Here is a 20,339-nt window from a genome sequence, read left to right as displayed (position 1 = left end):
ATGCTGTACTAATCCCTCTGCGTGTTGGCTGACTACAATTTCCCACAAATGGTATAATGTTGACTGAAACAATATTAATGTTAATGGCCAAGAAGAAGGAAATCCCACAACAAAATCTTTTTGGAAAACAGGGACAGCACAAGCTTTTTCCACCTAAGATATTAATAGTGGTGACCTTTCCTTGAATAATGCTGGCAACTGACTAGCAAAAAGAAACACCCTAAAGAAGAGTACTATTCATATATAGTACATATATAAAGAGTGTTCATCATACACTGGTGTAGTGGTTTTTTTTTTTTCATGCTTTAAACACACTATGGTATTGCTGCTATATACATAGTTTAGTGGCAGGTTTTAAGAAAATTTCCTTATGCCTCATCTAAAGAGCACTGCTCCTTTAAAGATAAATTTTTTAACATTTATTTATTTTTGAGAGAGAGCGACAGAGCACAAGCGGGGGAGAGGCAGCGAGAGAGGGAGACACAGAATCCAAAGCAGGCTCCAAGCTCTGAGCTGTCAGCACAGAGCCCGACACAGGGCTCGAACTCAGGAACCTGAGCTGAAGACGGATGCTTAACCAACTGAGTCATCCAGGCACCCCAAACACAAAATATAATTGGAGCCATTCATTGAGGAGTTAAACTACTCTACACACACACACACACACACACACACACACACACACCAAATTTTGTTAAGTGTGAATGCCTAAACCTTTTGAAGAGAGGGCAATTGTACAATTATTCAAGTAACTGAATGGCTTTTATGCATTTTCATCCAAATCTTGATTACAAGGCCTCACTATTTCTCAACTACATCAGAAGGGGTGAAGCTACAAGTACACCTACAGATCAAAATCTAAGAAGCAGCACAAACTGCCTGCTCTCTGTAGGGGCTCTCTCACTTCTGGCCTATCTGCTTCTCTCTCTGGCTTTTGTTCCATGTTCCCTTCTGTGGATGGGCTTCTTCTGCTTACTCACAGCTGCTTCTCCCTTATCATTCCAGCTTTTAAATGCCTAACTCAGTCCCCCTGGATTCTCCCTCACCCCGTGCTAACATCATGACCTTTCCCATTCTGTTCCCACTATCACTCTGGGTCTTAGTTTCCCAATTTGTTAGAGATTAATCTCATTAGGTGAGTTTTCAGAGCCCATCACACTGGTCATGGCCATCACTGGATCCCACATCTAGACCTATCAGTGGTGGCTAGATGAGCTGGGAAGCAGAGTAAGGTAGTACAAAACATGGCTTGCTCCTCTTCTTTTTCACGGTAGGCTACGTAGGAAGGCAGGCATGTAATGAAGTACGATTCAGACATACAAACAAGGTTAAGGGTTGAATTCCCCAAAGAATAAATTCCAAAAATAATCTACCTTTTCTAAAAGAAAACACAAAATATTAAACACATCAAGAAAAAAGTTGTTCTTAAAAAAAAAGAGTCCCAAAATTCAAGAAAGGGCTGATTCAGGAGATTACAACAAACCATTATTTCAAGTTTTATAATAGCAAAATATCAGAGATACAAACTTCACAACAACCAACTTAATGTGATTTTGAAATCTGATTAAACAAGGTATAAAAGACTACAAAATCCATGCCATTTATTTTACTGCATTAATTTCCCTCCAGCCTTTTAGTTGTCTCCTCTCATGCACTACAACAACCCTAACTCAGAACCCTACCTAGCAAAACTTGTAGCTTGACAGAACTTCTCTCAACTATAGAAGCATATAGCCCAGCCAAGAGGGTATGAGAACTGCTGATTTAAAGAAAATCATTGATGTTTTACTAACAGGAGTCAAAAAAAAAAAAAAAAAACAGTCAAACAAAGTTGGAAAAGCACTCTTCAAGTGAGCTGCCACCAACTGGCTGCCTGACCTTGAAAGAAAAATCAATCCAAGACTAATCAGAGCACTGTCTAGAAGAAAAAAAATGCCATCACCACATCCAGCTTTAAAATGTGCTAATTCTTCTGTGAGCCCATTTTAGGTCAACAAAGTTTAAGCTCTTTATTAAATATCACGGCATTCACTTGAGTCACACTAAATGGCACTACAATGACCCCATCAATTTTATGGACTGTAATCCTTCCACTGAGTCCTTTACTCTAGAACAACCTTGAGTCCATAGTGAAGAAAGAAAATCATACAGGAGTTCTGACTAGTGAGTCACAGAAGCCAGGTGAAACCTTTCAGAGAGATGCCTTCTATAGTTCCATATGCTGGCCACCATAATGGCCACATCATCTCCAAGCCAAATGTTAGGTCGAGAGAGTAGAGTGAGAGACAGAGCAGTAAGCAATACCTAAGTGGGCCTTGACCTGCCAGTCTGAAATCAAGTATCTTCATTTTATGTTAGCATAAATATTAGCTAGCAGTGAATTGGGGCCAGCCTTTCTTCTTCAGTTGGGTGAAGAATAGCAATAAATGCCAATTCTTCATGTCTGTACCAATGCACAGCACCTGAAGATTATATAATCTTTAGCTACTTGAGGATCCTATCAATATCACAGATATTATGGCCTCACTATAAAGGTACAGGGTATATCCAAAATGTTGTACCCAGATATCACTGTCAGATTTAAGATGGAACACTGATCCTGCTCCTGAAAGTGAAGAGAATGGTGAGAGGTCTGAAAATTAAGTCATATGATAAATCAGCAACTAAATAAAATCCAACTAAATAAATCTTTAGTTGGAAGAAAAGAAGGCATAGAGATGTTGTAAAAAACCATCTTCAAAAAATTTTACACCTCCAAATAGCAAAACAAAAACAAACGGGGAGAGCCTTTCTAAAAAGTTAGCATTCACTAAAAATGATGTGCCATATATATATATATATATATATATATATATATATATATATAGTACAACTGTTGTGATACAGAAGGAACTTCAGTACTTGATGGGAAGCAGAACCAGATGACTTCTCAGACTTCTTTCACCAAAATACTGTATATGCTATAAACTGACAATTCATGCATCCATGAGCAACCTCAAACTTTTAGCAATCATGATTTGTTTTGCTCCATGAGTTGGTAGTGGCTGATCTTGGTTTTAAAAGTATTAGCTGTCCACTGCAGGAAAGTAGAGAGAAAGAATAAAAATGAACCATAATCTCACAGCCGAGATAATCAATGTTAACATTTGGCATAATTCCTGCCCCAATCATTTTTCAAGGCATAAATGTATGTAAGAAAATTTGAGTTAAGCTATACGTTTTGTCCTGATTTTTGCATTTATATGATCATTTTCTCAAGTTGTTAAATATTTACCAAAAAAAGCAAGATTTTTTAATGCCTATCTAGAAATATAAAGTTTGTATATAGCATATTAGCATATTTCAAGCATACATTAGGCACTTGGGTTATTTTTAGTTATTACAAATATTATCACAATGAATATCCTTTTAGATTGATCTTCAGACACATCTCCAATGATGCTGTATGTATATACAAGACTGAATTTGTCTTATGCTATCTTAGATATAAAAACAATTTGAATCATATGACAACCAAAGGACATAATTAAATATACACACAGATACAGACTACCACAGCAAAAGTAAGTCTCCTGTGACGAGAACTAATCAAACTTAATCCTTCCTCAAAAACAGGTAATGCCACTATCTTGAAAAACTGCTTCTGACCCACACAAATATGCTTATATCCATTTTTTAGTGTAATTCTGGCTTATCTGTATAGTGTGAATATTGTCCTGAAATCTTAGTATCAACCATATATAAAGAAGTTTGTATCTCAATATTTTAAGAGAAATGCTGACAATTATAGGAATTAAGGACTTTAATCCATTCAAGGAGAACATTTTACAAAATAATACAAAAGCCTTTTTTTTAAACTAAGACCAATAAATCATTTACTAGACCTTTCAATTGTAATTCTACTCCAGGTATGCTGAGTGTCACTATTTAATCCAGAGTCCTGCCTGGTGACCCTTCTTAAACAAACCTATGTTCATGAATTCAACTGGATTTTCCATATGACCCAATGCTTTGAGTTTGGTTTCAAGAAGAAAGAATATTTTTACTGGAAAAACCTAAACTCTCACCAGCTACTGATTTAAGATTATTATTCACTTAAAAAAAACTGTGGTAGTAATTAGGGCATATTGACTACCATCAACATACATTTTACAGGAATCTTAATGACATTCCCCATTCCATGGTTGCAGAAAGAGGAATAAAAAACAAAATACGGTTTTCATAAAGCAGTTGTATGAAATGGCAGCCAGAAATGAAAGCCAAAATACAATATGATGATGGAAATCTACAGGTAATTATACAGCATGCTACAAATATGGGCCCAACAGCTAAGCTTCTCATGCCAGATAAAACACCAAGGCAGACTTGAGAAGACCAGAAAAATGGATGATGAATAAGTCACTGAGATGGTCCTTTTCTTAATCTTTTCTCACTCACCTTTATCTGCTAGACAGAAGAGAGAGAAAATTATGAGGCATAAAAATAGGATTGATTCTTATCTTTGACAACTTTCAAAAAGATAACCAACCTGCTTTTAGGGGTTGTTCCGTTTTTCTAAGCCTTATACATGGTCAGTTATCCTTAGTTAGCCAGTAATAGGAGAGAACCATGATGACAAATTCTCTCACTGAAACTCACTCTCAGGGCCACTCATAATCTCTGAACATTAGCTTCAAGGCTTAACTGTCCATTAGTAATGACATCCACTAATGATCACCTTTGCATAAGATTAGAAGCAACACTGTAACAGCCCTCTCCACATATCTTCAGAACCATGACACCAAATACTCACTGAATACACATCTTTTCATAACATTTGAATTGTGAGCCATATTAAAACATTATCTATAAGATTAGAATTTTAAAATATCCCAATTTTACTTAAATCAAATGTCAAGGGCACCTGGGTGGCTCAGTCAGTTAAGTGTCTGACTCTTGATTTCGACTCAGGTCATGATCTCAAGGTTTATGGGATGGAGCCCTGTGTCTAGCTCAGCACTAACAGTACAGAGCCTGCTTGGGATTCTCTCTCCCTCCCTCCCTCTCTCCCTCCCTCTTTCTCTCTCTCTCTCTCTCTCTCTCTCTCTGCCCCTCCCAGCTTCTACATGCACACACTCTCTCTCTCAAAATAAACAAACATTTTAATTAATTAAATTTGATTTAAATTGTTTAAGTATAAAGTCTCAGTGTTAGAGAAAGTATATCATGTGTGACAGTTAATTGAATTCATTTTTAAATAATTAAACCCAAACTTATTTCTATTACCAGAGGAATATGATCTATTCAACATACACAAATAATGACCAGTCAAAAAAGTAGAAGCAATTCTTTAATTTCTGCCTTAGCCCCCGCCCCAGTAAAAAGATTAAAGAATTCCTCATATAAGATCACCTGAAACACTCATTTGGTAGAGGGAAACAAATACTCCTTCCACAATTTTCCCCCAAAGACAACACTTCCTACTTTCCAGTCTCAAATGACAAAAGTAATCTGTTTGAATTAAAAGGATGAGTTTGAGGGTACTAAAAATACACCACATAAGTCACCAAACAGTATCTTATTTATGTTAGTCTTACTGTTAGCTCTCATGAAAAGCCATAGTTTATGGGTCATTTTTCCAAACTGACACATTTGAAGACTATAAAAATATCCCTACATTAAAAATGTGTGATGTATACTTTGGGGAGAAATAATGTATATAACCTGATGCAATGGAAAAGTTGGCTTTCAATTATGATGCTGACTGGATTTAGTCTTCTTCGGCCATTGGGACTCAGGATTCCTAAATAAAGCATGGTGCTTTGATGAGTCACACTTGCAGCACAATCACTACACTCATCCCCACCTAATACACTGTAACACATTTTCCCCTCCCAGATCTGGCCATAGTTATTTCACAAGAAAAAAAAAGCACTGATTAAAAGGAAACAGGACAGACAGTGAGTAAGCCATGAACAACTGCCCAAAGAGCTGTAAAAATCCTGGCAGAATCATTTCCATGTGTTTCAATTAAAGTTGCCATGAGAGGTGGAAAACGAACTAGAGAGAATATTGATAAAGTTGTATCCATTCCCTCCCTTTTGTAAGTACAGTTAGAGCCAAAGAATAAAAAGTACAATTATTGGAGATCTTGCAAAGTATTCATACAGGAAAACATTTGGAATGTATCCAATGAAAACATTCTGACTTATAATTCCATCAGCCAATCAGAGAATATTTTTGAAAAGCACTTTATATGCATTTTTAATATACACAGAAAAAATGCTAAGGGTTTATAAACAGTAGTTCTCTTTCAAGGATGGGATGACAGATTACATTTTTTTAATCCTTCTTGTGTGTTAATTACAGATTTGTTCTAGACAATTTAGAAATGACTTGTAATAAGGAAAAAAAACAAATTTAGTACAAACGACTAGGCAGTTAAATATACAGAGGAAAATGTGATAAATAACATTTACAGTTTTAGCAATTTTTTTCTAATTATAGTAAATTTTTCTACAGAATGATTTCCTCCATTAAGAAGTGTTTATAGGTGGAATTGTGCCCCACAAAATTTCTTATGTTGAAATCCTAATTCCCAGCACCTCAGAATGTGACCTTATTTGGAAACAGGGTGACTGCAGATATAATTAGTAAGATGAGATCACTGGGGTGAGCCCTAATCCACTGTCCTTATAAAAAGAGAAAATTTGGATACAGAGACACACACAGGGAGGATGCCTGTGAAGACAAAGGCAGAGATAGAGATAACACATCTACAAGCCAAGGAACACCAAAGATGCCAAGCAACCAACCAAAAGCTCAGGGAGAGGAATGGAAGAGATTCTCCCTCACAGTTTTTGGAAGGAACCAACTTTGTTGACACCTTGATCTTGGACTACTACCTCCTGAGCTGTCCGACAGCCAATTTCTGCTGTTCAAGCCACCCAGGTTGCAGTACACTGTTACAGCAGCCCTAACAAACTAACACAAAAGGTTTCAAAGCACACCACAGGAAGACATTACACTTTGACCACACACAAATAGTTTTGTCATAACTATTGGTCTTCTGGTGGATAGTGCTTGCAAAATCAATCCTCCTTCCATATGCTCCTCCTCCCCCCTGTCCATTGCTACATTTAGGGAAGGCTACATAACTAAGTTTTCTCCTTTGGAATATGAGAAGTAACATACACCACATTCAGGCTTTAAGACTGGGGCACACCCCTTCATACTCTCCCTCTTTCTCCCAGCTCACATCTGAACATGGTACTCACCCAGATCAACCACAAAGATGAGATCCATGCCCTAAGGAGTAGCAGAGCTACTTCTTAGAAGGAATGTGGGTCTTTAACTGACAGCATGGGACAGAGCCACCCACGAAGCAGGAATATGCTCCTTACAATGTCACATGAAAGTAAAGGAAATAACTCTGTTCTTTAAGCCACTAAATTATTGGGTTTCTCTGCAATACCAGGTTAGTCTTTTGCTCTAAGAGAGCATCAGGGGAAATAAAATATTCCTAACACATGCAGTAAAAGAGCATATAGAAAACCAGGTAAATCTCTGAAACAATAAATGTGACTCTATAGGAGAAATTTAAGTATAAACTGCTACAGCTCCAAATCTGAAACAATGTATGTGATGATCTTAGTAGTCGTTAAGCTACAATTGAAAACCTTTGAGGGAATCTGCCAATCCTTATCCTTAAAGGTTTTTTTTCTTAATGATATTTTAAATTTATTTTTAATTTCAAATATTTTCATGAGAATAGATTTAGTATATGATTTTACATATATTTTAATGGTACAACAACAACAACAACAACAACAACAACAAAGTGACATATAAAAGTCTCATACTCCTCCAATCTCCTCTCTAGGGAAAGCCAGAATAAAGATAGGAAGGTAGCCTTCCAGACTTAGAGGTTATAAAATAATAAGCGTGGTCAAGTTTTAAAGTCAACTCAAGAGAGGTTTTAATTTGGGTTTGTGATACACACCTAGAGTCAAAACCAAAACATTTTAATAATAAGCATATGGAGCCTTCATATCTGCCTTACTCTGAGAAAAGAAAATTAATTTCCCACAGATGCTAATGACCAGCAATGTGGCCTATTTCTTGTTCTGAAATTCTTCCAAAATGCCATTATGTGAAACTGAAATACGTGTGAAACTAGAAGCAAGTTCTTGGAGAACAATTCCATACTTCTCTATTACTTCATTCTACTGTAGATGAACCACAGTGTCTACTTCTGTCTGGTCAAACACTGAAAAGTACTCTTCTGGAATTTGGGGTGTTTGCCTTTTATTAAAGTTACAGGTTTTTCTACCCAGGGTGTTTATCCAAATCCTGTATGGACACTTATCAGGAAGACACGCTATTGAACTAAAGAAGAAAATGAAGAGATGTAAATTACTCCCATTTAGTTATTCAGGACCTCATTAACCTGTGACCAAGGATGGAATCTATGATTCCAATTCGTGGTTTGGTGGATGCACACATGTTCCTGGATTCAAACATGTGTTTCTATTTAAACTGCTGGAATGTATATATGGCTCCACAAAGAGTGATAAATATAGCAAATCTTCTAAGAATGAAGGTTCTTTATGACCATATACACCGTATTTTAATTCAGCTTTGAAAATGTCTCAGTCACACAAAGCTCAACAATCTGCTTTCTCCATCTATCCACAAGTTAAAGAACAATGAAATAAAATCCTTCCACAGATCACATCTATCTGCACCTTTTCAGTCAACCCAAGGCAGATCTGTCATTTTTGCTATGTGTCTTCTTTGTTCTTCCTCACGGCAAGCCTGCCTTAGGTAAAAGGCGGGGCAGGGCATTCTGAAATGCTCAGGTACTGATATGTTGGATATTAATCACTAAGAGATAATGCCAAGTAAGGAGCTTCTGGTATAGTACAGAAACTTCAACGGCCTGAGCCTAAAGAAGGGCTGGAAAACTATTTCTGCCAGCACAGCATTTTTAAATTTTAAAAATTTAACTCCCTTTTGAAAAGGGCCCCCCCACTCAAATAAGGAACTTCATCATATAGGATATCATATCTCACCATGAACTATGAATTCCTCAGATGTCATGTGTGCAAGCCAAAGGTCTGAAGTGTGAATGCCACAGGAATCCTTCCACCCCTGTTTAGCCTTCTTACATTGTGTTTCTCTGCCTAGAATGCCTTCCCAAGCCTTACCTCTTCTCTTAACTACTACTCATCTCAGGAACTCAAGAAATCCTTTCTCATCTTCTAAAGCCCCAGTCAAGTGTTTAACCCTCTATAGCCCCAGACTCTCCTGCTATTTATATGAATATTGTCAGACACCAGACTAATTTCTTTAAGGCAGAGACTATGCCTTGTTCGTTTTAGTCTCTTTTGTGTGTGGAATAGAGCAAGTGGTAAATAAATACTTTCAGAATGAAGAAATACCAATACAAGCATCGGCTCTGAAAATATTTGCTTACATATTCCTGGAAGAGAATGCAAAAGTTAGCAAACAAAACATGTAGCTCACACAGAGGCAAGAGAATAAAGAGGCCATAAAAGGTCACATCTGGTTACACACAGGTTGATTTTTCCAAAGGCTGACGACCCTCCCCAGCGTTATTTAACTTCATCTATACTTGCTGCTTTATTTCACTCCAGGACACCTGTATATATGTTTCTACATACATGCTTTCTGTATCCCAACAACAAAGACACAAATATAATAAATCCAAATAAATGAAAGAAGAACATTCACTTGAGTCAATTTCTTTGAAAGGACAGACATCTTCCCTTATATAAAGCACTTATTTTAAAACAGAGCTGACTAGAAATAATCAACTGCTATTCATAGTTTCCCATATTCCTTTTTCAGTCAGGTCCATTCTCATTTCCCTTTGTTATATATGACTAGCCAGACTGGCTTCACTGAAACTCAGAACTCTCAGAAGACAGGGACAGATTGAACATGGTTACCAACAGTGAGCAAGCAGGTCTAAAGGTGCATCTTTTGTCGATTATATTATCCCACCTGTGGTCATGCTTACTGGAAATGAGGAAAGCTGTGAGGGATTCCTCTCCATGTCTCAGGTCAGGTATGTATAGGGGTAAAAAGAAATAGGGGGCAGCAGAGAAAGAATATAATCAGGACAGCCCACATGGCAGCCTTCATTGCCTCTTTGCCTCCAAGCAAACATGTCCTTAGATTTGCTCAGGAGGAGCAAGAAGTTAGAATGGCTATGTCCCAAAGAGCATCTCACCCTTTCTTTCCCCTAAACATCTCCAGCTCTCTCATGAAAATCTATTCCCCTTCAAATGGAAGGGGAGTTTTTAGGAGTTTTGAGTATAGCCACTGCAACATGCTGATTTCTCCTTAATTATCACCAAGGCAGGAGTACAAAGCAACTTACCTTCTGAAAAAAGTCTTCCCCACTTTTGCCTTTTCCTTCAGCAGCAGCTGTAAATAAAAACATACACATTTAAAATAGTTTCTTTTTCAATCTCTGTATTCAAAAACCTCTCAAGTATCAGGTATGAGAATACAAAAGTAAGCAAGATGCCATTCTTGCTCAGTGACTGCCAGAACAGGCTTCATTTCTGATGCAAAGCTGGTAAAAAACAAAACACTAATCCATTCAATTATACATCTTTAGATAATTTCACACTTTTTTGGGGGGGGTCTGGAAGATTCAGGTCTCTCTTTTCACACATTGATGATTATAATCTCATCCTTTCATAGTTAAGGAACTACATGAAGAAATGCAACTACCAATATAACCAACTATAGTGTTCTAAGCACTTCCTTTTTGTTCTATGCTTTGCAAAGACTATATAATCTACTTGAGTTTCAGCTGGCATCATACTACTTCAATTCACACTTTAATTCACATTTATAAGATAAAGACAAAACAACATGAGGATTAAATAGTAATAGTGAAGGTCACAGACAACAATAAAACTTCATGGGAGATTAATTACAAGGTCATTACATTTGAACAAATTGTTTTTATATGTAAATGGTAGCCTATAAATACATGAGAAACCCAGTTTTCTACATTCGAAAGTCTTACAACTCTGTGAACCTTTTTTTTTTAAGTTTATTTATTTTAAGAGAGAGAGTGTGTGCGTGAACAGGGGAGGGGCAGAGAGAGAAGAGAGAGAATTCCAAGCAGGTTCTGTGCTGTCAGTGCAGAGCTGGATGTGGGGCTCAATCTCACGAATCGTTAAGATCATGACCCGAGCCAAAATCAAGAGTCAGATGCTTAATTGACTGAGCCACCCAGGCACCCAATGTGAACCTTTTTTTAAATCTGTAGAGAGGAGTAGGCAATTTGACTAAAAGGAAAGAGGGACCAAAGAGACAAAAGCGCCTTGCTCACAATAGCCTCAAATTGCATCTTTCAGAAGGCAAACACCAAACGGGTCTCAAATTCAGGTGCAGGGTGGAATAGTGGTTAACTGGAGAAGCCTCTGGCCAAGACAAGGAAACAAGCTGGAGCAAGAACTCTTAGGCAATGAAACCTGGAAGACCATGGTACCCCAAACACTTACTGGTCAACACTATCAAGGGGCACTGCATGTACATGCATATACATGCATGTATGTGTGTCCAGGACACTTATAAAATTATTAAAGACTCTTGTGTGTCAACTATACTTCAATTTAAAAAATTATTAATGACCCAAGAAATGTGGCAGGTGATTCTGTTAAGTGGAAGACTCAAAACTCAAATAAATTCCCTCAAAAAAATAGCAAGTACTAAAATATAAATTTTTTCACCAATTTTAATCTCACAGTTAAAGACACCTTCTACAGTCTTGCAAAATGTGTATTTTTATCCACATGTTTGCATCCAAAAAACAGAATTCAGAGTACATGTTTCTGTGATTTCCAAAGACATTCTGAATAAATGTATGACAAGAGCTAAAAAGAAATAAAAAATTTAAAACTGTATTCTAATGGTAGGCTAAACAATAGCCTCTCAAAGATAGTCATGTCCTAATGCCTGGAACCTCTGAATATGTTACTTTAAGTGGCCAAAGGGATTTTGCAGGTGTGATCAAATTACATTAAATTATCTTGAGACAGGGAGATAATCCTCAATTACCCAGGTGGGCCGCATGTCATCATATGGGGTTCATTGTAAGAGGGAAGCAGGAAGGTCAGAATTCAAGAAGGCAATGTGACAACAGAAGCAGAGGGAGGGCAGGACATGTAACAAAGAAAGGAGAGGTCAGAGGAGAAAGGCATTAGAGATGCTATACTGCTGGCTTTGAAGATGAAGAAAGGGGCCACAAGCTAAGGAACATAGGTGGCCTCTAGAAGCTGGGAAAGGCAAGGAAATGGATTCTCCCCTGGAGCCTCCAGGAGGAGCATGGCCCTGCCAACACCTTGGTATATCCCAATGAAACCCATTTGAGACTTTGGACCTCTGGAACTGTAAGATAATAAATTTACGTTATAAACCATTATACTTGTGATAATTTGTTACAGAAGCAAAAAAACAAATACACACACAAACAAAACAAATCTAATACATAATGCCAATACTATTTTTACTTTCTGCACAAATACCATACTTTCTACAGCATGAACTGAGCAAAGACATGTGAGCATTTCAAGCACACACTTTCAGAAATACATTCTTGGTAGTTAACTCTACAAATTATGATTTCTACTCTCTAATCTGGAAATATGTCAATATTAATAAAACTTTTAAAAATACAAAAAGCAAATTTGAACCAAAAGAGCAAAGCTCATACTTTCCAAATAAACTGGAAAATGTGGCTGATTGTAGCTAGAGGGACAACCTAGGCAAGATAAAATGACAGTGCCCAAACCTAATGACACAAACCTAATAACAAGTGCCTTGGGGGCACTTCAACTCAGCCATCTCTTAGGCTGCCTTTATCTCTAAAGCAAAAAAAAAAAAAAAAAAAAAAAAAATTGAAGGGGCCCTACTCGATAACAAAATTGCTTGGCAATGAAAATTGCACAGCAGGGCACAAAGATGTGAGAAAATTCTAGTGACACCAAGGAAACTCTTCTTTGAAAAGAAACTTTAGAATCAAAGATATTTCCAAAAGCCTATCAAGCAAGAAAGATTCACCCACAGGGAACTCCTTCACAACTTATAATTCATCACTTTAAATTTCCTATTACAATTACAGTTCATTACAGACATTTCCTTTAGGGCATTTATTTTGCTCATGATAAACTCATTATGTCACAACCTTTAAATCCCCCTTCATTTGAAGTCCAGCTAAACAGACTTCATAGAATGGCCTTTCAATCCCTGGATGAATAAAAAATGGAGGGGGTGGGATTTCCTTAGGCTCAAATTATAACTATGTTCCAGAAAAATATCTAAAATTTAACAGAAACCTGCACATGTAACCACCTTACGATTTCCAGGGGAAGAGGAGGCAGGGATACTCATTAGCACCAAAAATACTCATACCAAAATTCTTTGGCCTTTTTCATTCCAAGTGTTTATGTATAAAAAACTCCAAATCTGAGATAGATTTTCCCCTAAATCTAGAGTAATGTCCATTCCTGAAGCCCACAATTACCCTAATAAAAAGACTCTGGTTGGATACTTAATGAGATCACTGTCTTAGGTATAAACCATGGTCAGTCCCAGTCATTGGCACGTTACAGTGACTATTCCTTATCTCATTTCCGGGTTGCTGGGTCTCCTGAAGGACTTTTACTGACCCCATGCAAGCAAAGCTGCCAAGGTTAATATGTCCATTTTAGAGATGCAGAAAAGAACAAAAAGAAGTTCACTCTTTCATTCCATAAATATTTAAGTCCTGTGCTGGTGAATCAACATTGGCAAGGCCCTGACATTCAACTTACGATCTTGGCCTATATTTTCACAGCCTCCCACTAGTGAGATAAAGCCAAAATCAAAATTTAATTTTAGTGACAACTTTCCCAAATATCTTTTCACAATCACAACTCTATCCAAACTAAGCTTATTAGAAATTTAACTTAGCTGTTCTCATTTGGGACAATGTACTAAAAAGCTACTCATTTTACTCTTAAATCCAACACTACAGCTGGGCAGCTACTGCCAGGCCTGAAGAGTGAAGGGTGCTTCTAGGAAGACCATCTAAGAATTGGATTGTAAGAAAAACATGAGATATGATAATATCTTGACTCAATGGTTGTCTTTTCATTATGGTTGGAGGGGCAAATGTTGCCTGTGAAATGAGCCAAGACATACTTGATGTCACAGCATTCCTTGACCTTTGAAGTCTAATTCTATTCTGTGGTATAACAGTTCTACTGAGTCCTCACACTCTTATACACTGATATACTCCTATCTTTTATATTCCATAGTAACAGGAATACACACATAATGACTTAGCAGGCTTTTCCTAATGTCTTTATAGCAGACTTCTGCCTGATGTTCCAAAATGTAATCATTTGATTGTAAAATCCCTGGACTATACTTGCCAATGAAAGCAGTTGTCTTTATTTTCATGACATAGAATTCCAGGAATAAATTACTTCAATACTACTGAAACATAGCTTCATAGATTGTGCAGGTAAAGCATTTCATATTTTAAGCTGAACAATTCATTTTTATGTTTATTATAATTTCTCCAATGTTTTGCCATATTTTATTTGATATTTTTGCTTCACAAGAAATATGGGATGGCAAAAGCCATAGCCAATAAAAACAGCAAAAGTTGAAACAGGTGTAAACTATTATACTCCCCCAAACTACAGGGCAAGTCTAGTTAATTACTGAATTAAAGGGTGGGGAGGGGGTAAGCTTGATTTTAAATTCTTTGTAGGGCATATGGAAACTTATTTAAATATCCTTTTCACTCTGAAATGCTTTTCCATTATAACATCTGATGCTTTCTGGAGTCAAATCTAAAAACACAAGGACTAAAAACAGTATGGAGTATCTTTAAACACTCCCGTGATAGGCAATGGGTTTTTCCCTCAACCCTGTGGAAACTGAGCCAAAAAAAAAAGTTCAAATTATAAAATAAATGAGAAATAATACTTGAAATTTATAAAGATTCAAGGCATTCCTCTCTTTTTCTTAACACAAACCAACTGTAGCATATTTGCAACTAAGAAGGCTGTTGTATGTTAAGGTCACCTGAAAGATAAATGTAACCATGTAGGTAGCCTCATTCTCCCACAAAAATACTTCACTAAAATTTCAAAACATTCACTTATTATAACAACTTAATCAATATGCTTAAAGAGCTTTGCCAGATATTTTATTCTATATAACACAGTTTTCAGAAAACTTCCATGACAATTGGGCCAACTTCACTGAAAGAGGAATCACAAAAAGATGTAGAAGATGCAGTTGCTATATACTCCCAGAAAACTTTACGTGCATGATTCATATCTAACACTCTACAGTGGCATAAAAAGTTCTGAGAATTGATTGAAGAAATAGACATTAAGCTTATTTTTAAAGTTTCTTTAATTCTCAAAGTCATTCAAATACCCTAGTCAACCAAAACACTCCAAGTTTAAACATCAGTAATGAATAGTGTCTTCTGAATGTTGTATATCACATTAAGAATGAGGAATTTCAGGGGCACCTGGGTGGCGCAGTCGGTTGAGCGTCCGACTTCAGCCAGGTCACGATCTCGCGGTCCGTGAGTTCGAGCCCCACGTCGGGCTCTGGGCTGATGGCTCAGAGCCTGGAGCCTGCTTCCGATTCTGTGTCTCCCTCTCTCTCTGCCCCTCCCCCATTCATGCTCTGTCTCTCTCTGTCCCAAAAATAAATAAAAAACGTTGAAAACAAAATTTAAAAAAAAAAAAAAAAAAAAGAATGAGGAATTTCAGGCCTCATCTTTCCTAAAACTCCCTACCTGCTTTCAGAGTCTACAATTAACAAATCAAACTCACCTGCTCTAAAGACAAAACAAACAAAAAACACATGTAGGCCTGTTAAGAAAAGGGAAACAGTCGAAAATATTTTTTTTTCTCAAAGCAGTGGCTGGTAATTTGAGGACAGTTTTCTTCAATGTTCTTCTTAAATACTGGAGGGTTTTTTTGTCTGAGTTCTTTGCAGTTAAAAATTCCCACGTTTAGGAGAGATGGGACAAAGATGGTGGCAGAGCAGGAGGTCCCTATGCTTACCTTGTTCCAAAAATTCAACTAGATAACTTTCAAATCATGCTAAATCCCCCACGAATCAACCTGACGACTGTCAGAAAAAACTCCACAACACAAGGTAGAGAAGAGGCCACATCAAAGAGCACATGCAGCACACATTAGAGATATTCCTTGAAGCACGAGGCCCTTGGGAACAGGGGATACAACACTACAGGGCACTACAGGACCTCTCTGTCATAAGGTTATTACCTTCAAGAGTAGGATACATGGCTGAATTTTCTAACACACAGAAGCAGGCCCAGAGACTTAGACAAAATGAGAGAAAGATGAATTTGTTCCAAATAAAAGAATAGAACAAGGCCACGGCCAGAGATCTAAGTGAAATAGATATAAGTAATATGCATGATAAAGAATTTAAAGTAATGATTACAAAGATACTCACTGGACTTGAGAAAAGAGTAGAAGAAATGAGTGAAACACTTAACACAAAGATAAGGACTAACACAGCAGAAATAAAAGGCTCAATAAACGAAATCAGATACACTCTTGATAAAATAAACAGCAGTCTGGAAGAAGTAGAGGAAAAAATCCAATGACCTAGAAGACAGAGTAATGGAAAGTTATCTGGATAAACTAAAGAGAGAAAAAAGAATTATGCAAAATTAGAGTAGACATAGGGAACACAATGATTCCATCAAAAATAGTAACATTCATATTACAGGAGTCCTTGAGGAAGAATAGAGTGAAAACAGGGAAGAAAATTTATTTGAAGAAATAATAGGTGAAAACCACCCTAATCTGAGAAAGGAAACATATCCAGATCCAGGAAGCACAGAGAACACCCAACAAAATCAACAAAAACAGATCCACACCAAGACATACTGTAATTAAAAAGGCAAAATATAGTGATAAAGAAAAAATTTTTTTTTAATTTTAGAGAAAGAATGCTCAAATGTTAGAGAGGGGCAGAAGGAAAGAGAGAGAGAATCTTAAGCAAGCTCCAAACCCAGAGCAGAGCCTGACACAGGGCTTAATTCCACAACCCTGGGATCATGACCCAAGCCAAAATCAAGAGTTGGAAGCTCAACTGACTGAGCTACCCAGGTGCCCCCTAAGAAAAAAAATAATTTTAAAGCAGCAAGACAAAAGAAGATAGTAACTTACAAGGGAAAACCAATAAAGCTATCAGTGGCTTTTTCTGCAGAACCTTTCCAAGGCAGAAGGGAGTGGCATAATATATTCAAAGTGCTGAACTAGAATAATCTGCAGCCAAGAATACTCTATCCAGCAAGGCTATCATTCAGAACAGAGGAAGAGATAAAGAGTTTACCAGACAAACAAAAAATAAAGGAATTTGTGACCACTAAGCCAGCCCTGTAAGAAATACCAAAGAGAACTCTGCGAGAAAAAAGGAAAGACCAAAAGTGAAAGTATGAAGGTAACAAACAAAAAAGCAGTAAAAATGAGTATTCCCTTTTTATTTAAAAAAAGTTTTAATGTTTATTCATTTTTGAGACACAGAGCATGAGTGGGGGAGGGACAGAGAAAGAGGGACAGAATCTGAAGCAGGCTCCAGGCTCTGAGATGTCAGCACAGAGCCCAACATGGGGCTCGAACTCATGAACTATGAGATCATGAGCTGAGCCGAAGTTGGATGCTTAACTGACTGAGCCACCCAGGTGCCCCTAAAAATGAGTATTTCTATAAAAAATCAGTTAAGGTACTCACAAAATAAAAGAATGAAAAATATGACAATATATACCTAAATGTAGGGAGGAGAAGAGTAAAGAATGGGTTCAAATTTAAATGACCATCAATTTCATATATACTGCTATCTGCAGATGTTATATGCAAACTTAATGGTAACCATAAATCAAAAATCACTAATATATATGTAAGGAATAAAGAAAAAGAAATCCATATATCTTACTAATGAAAACCAGCAAACCAGGAAAGAGAAAGACAAGAAAGAAACCAAGAAAATCTTTAGAAACAATCACAAAAGAAATAATACAATAGCAATAAATACCAATAATTAAACGGACTAAATAATAATAAATAAATAAATAAATAAATAAATGGACTAAATGCTCCAATCAAAAGACATAGGGTGACAGAATTGGTTAAAAAAAAAAACAAAAAAACAAGATCCATCTATATGCTGCCTACAAGATACTTATTTTAGACCTAACACCTTCAGATTGAAAGTGAGGGGATAGAGAAACATTTATCATACAAATAGAGGTCAAAAGAAACCCAAACTCACAATATTCACATCAAGCTAGACTTTAAAACAAAGACTACAATAGAAAAATAAGGGCACCATACAGTAATAAATGGGGCAATCCAACAAGAACACATAACAAATGTAAATATTAATGCACCCAAAACATATAAAATAGTTAATAACAAACATAGAGGACTTTAACACCTCATTTACAACAATAGATCATCTAAAGAGAAAATAAACAAGGAAACAATGGATTTGAATGACACACTGGACCAGAATGATTTAACAGATAAACTCAGAACTTTCCATTCTAAAATAGCAGAATACACATTCTTTTTGAGTGCATATGGACATTCTCCAGAATAGATCATAGGCCAGCCACAAAACCAGCCTCAACAAATTAAAAAAAAGATCGAAGTCACATCATGCATTTTTTTCTGACCACAAGGCTATGATACTAGAAGTCAACTACAAGAAAAATCTGGAGGGGCGCCTGGGTGGCGCAGTCGGTTAAGCGTCCGACTTCAGCCAAGTCACGATCTCGCGGTCCGTGAGTTCGAGCCCCGCGTCAGGCTCTGGGCTGATGGCTCAGAGCCTGGAGCCTGTTTCCGATTCTGTGTCTTCCTCTCTCTCTGCCCCTCCCCCGTTCATGCTCTGTCTCTCTCTGTCCCAAAAATAAATAAACGTTGAAAAAAAAGAAAAATCTGGAAAGACCACAAATACATGGAGATAAAATAACATGCTACTAAACAATGAACGAGTCAACCAGTAAATAAAAAAACAAATAAAGTACATGGAAACAAATGAACATGAACCACAATGATTCAAAATCTTTGGGATGTAGCAAAAGTCATTCTAAGAGGGAAGTTTATAGCAATACAGGTTTACCTCAAGATGCAAGAAAAATTTCAAACAATCTAACCTTACATGTAAAAGAGCTAGAAAAAGAACAAACAAAACCTAAAATCAACAGAAGAAAGGAAATAATCAAGATTAGAGCAGAAATAAATGATATACAAACTAAAAACACAACAGATCAATGAAATGAGGAGCTGATTCATTGGAAAAATCAATAAAATTGATAAACTTCTAGCCAAACTTCTCAAAAACAAAAGAGAAAGGGCCCAAATAAATAAAATCATAAATGACAGAGAAGAAGTAACAACAAACACTACAGAAATACAAATAACAATAAGGGAATATCATGCCAACAAACTGGACAACCTGGAAGAAATGCATAAATTCCTAGAAACTTATAACCTACCAAAACTGAAACAGGAAGAAAGAGAAAATTTAAACAGACCCATACCAGCAAAGAAATTGAATCAGTAATTTAAAAAAACTCCCAATAAACAAAAGTCCAGGACCAGATGGCTTCACAGGCAAATTCTACAAAACATTTAAAGAAGAGTCAACATTCTTCTCAAACTGCCCCAAAAAACAGAAAAGGAAGAAAAACTTCCAAATTCATTCTATAAGGCTAGTATTACTGACACCAAAACCAGATAAAGACACCACAAAAGAATTATTGCCCAATATCTCTGATCACCATATATGCAAAAATCCTTAACAAAATTCTACCAAACTGGATCTAGCATGCATTAAAAAATTCATTCACCCTGGGGCACTGGGGTGGCTCACTCAGTTGAGCATCTGACTCTTGATTTCAGTTCAGGTCATGATCTCATGGTTCATTAGATCAAGCCCTGTGTCAAGCTCTGTGCTGACAGTGTGGAGCCTGCTTGGCTCTCTCCCCCTCTCTCTGCCCTTCCTTGTATGTTTGCTCACTCTCTCAAAGTAAATAAATAAAACTTAAAAAAAAAAATTCATTCACCATGATCAAGTGGGATTTATTCCCAGGTTGCAAAGGTGGTTCAATATTTACAAATCAATCAATGTGATACATAATATCAATCAAAGAAAGGATAAGAACAATATGATCATTTCAATAGATGCAGAAAAAGCATTTGACAAAGTACAACATCCATTCATGATAAAAGCCCCCAACAAAGTAGGTTTAGAGGGATTAT

The 20,339-nt window shown here is 36.8% G+C and overlaps 1 protein-coding gene across 4 annotated transcripts in view; it reads right to left on the bottom strand.

Annotated features, from left to right (window-relative positions):
- Positions 1-20,339, bottom strand: part of BICC1 (BicC family RNA binding protein 1) — a 306,509-nt gene that overhangs the window by 180,374 nt on the left and 105,796 nt on the right. For all 4 annotated transcript variants that reach the window (XM_043596375.1, XM_043596377.1, XM_043596376.1 and 1 more), the window contains exon 2: positions 10,388-10,434. In XM_043596375.1, coding sequence (XP_043452310.1) covers positions 10,388-10,434 — 47 coding nt within the window. The remainder of the gene's footprint in view (positions 1-10,387; positions 10,435-20,339) is intronic.

The sequence above is a fragment of the Prionailurus bengalensis genome, chromosome D2 (genome assembly GCF_016509475.1).
Source record: "Prionailurus bengalensis isolate Pbe53 chromosome D2, Fcat_Pben_1.1_paternal_pri, whole genome shotgun sequence".
Lineage (NCBI taxonomy): Eukaryota > Metazoa > Chordata > Mammalia > Carnivora > Felidae > Prionailurus > Prionailurus bengalensis.
This window is presented reverse-complemented; position numbering and strand designations above follow the sequence as displayed.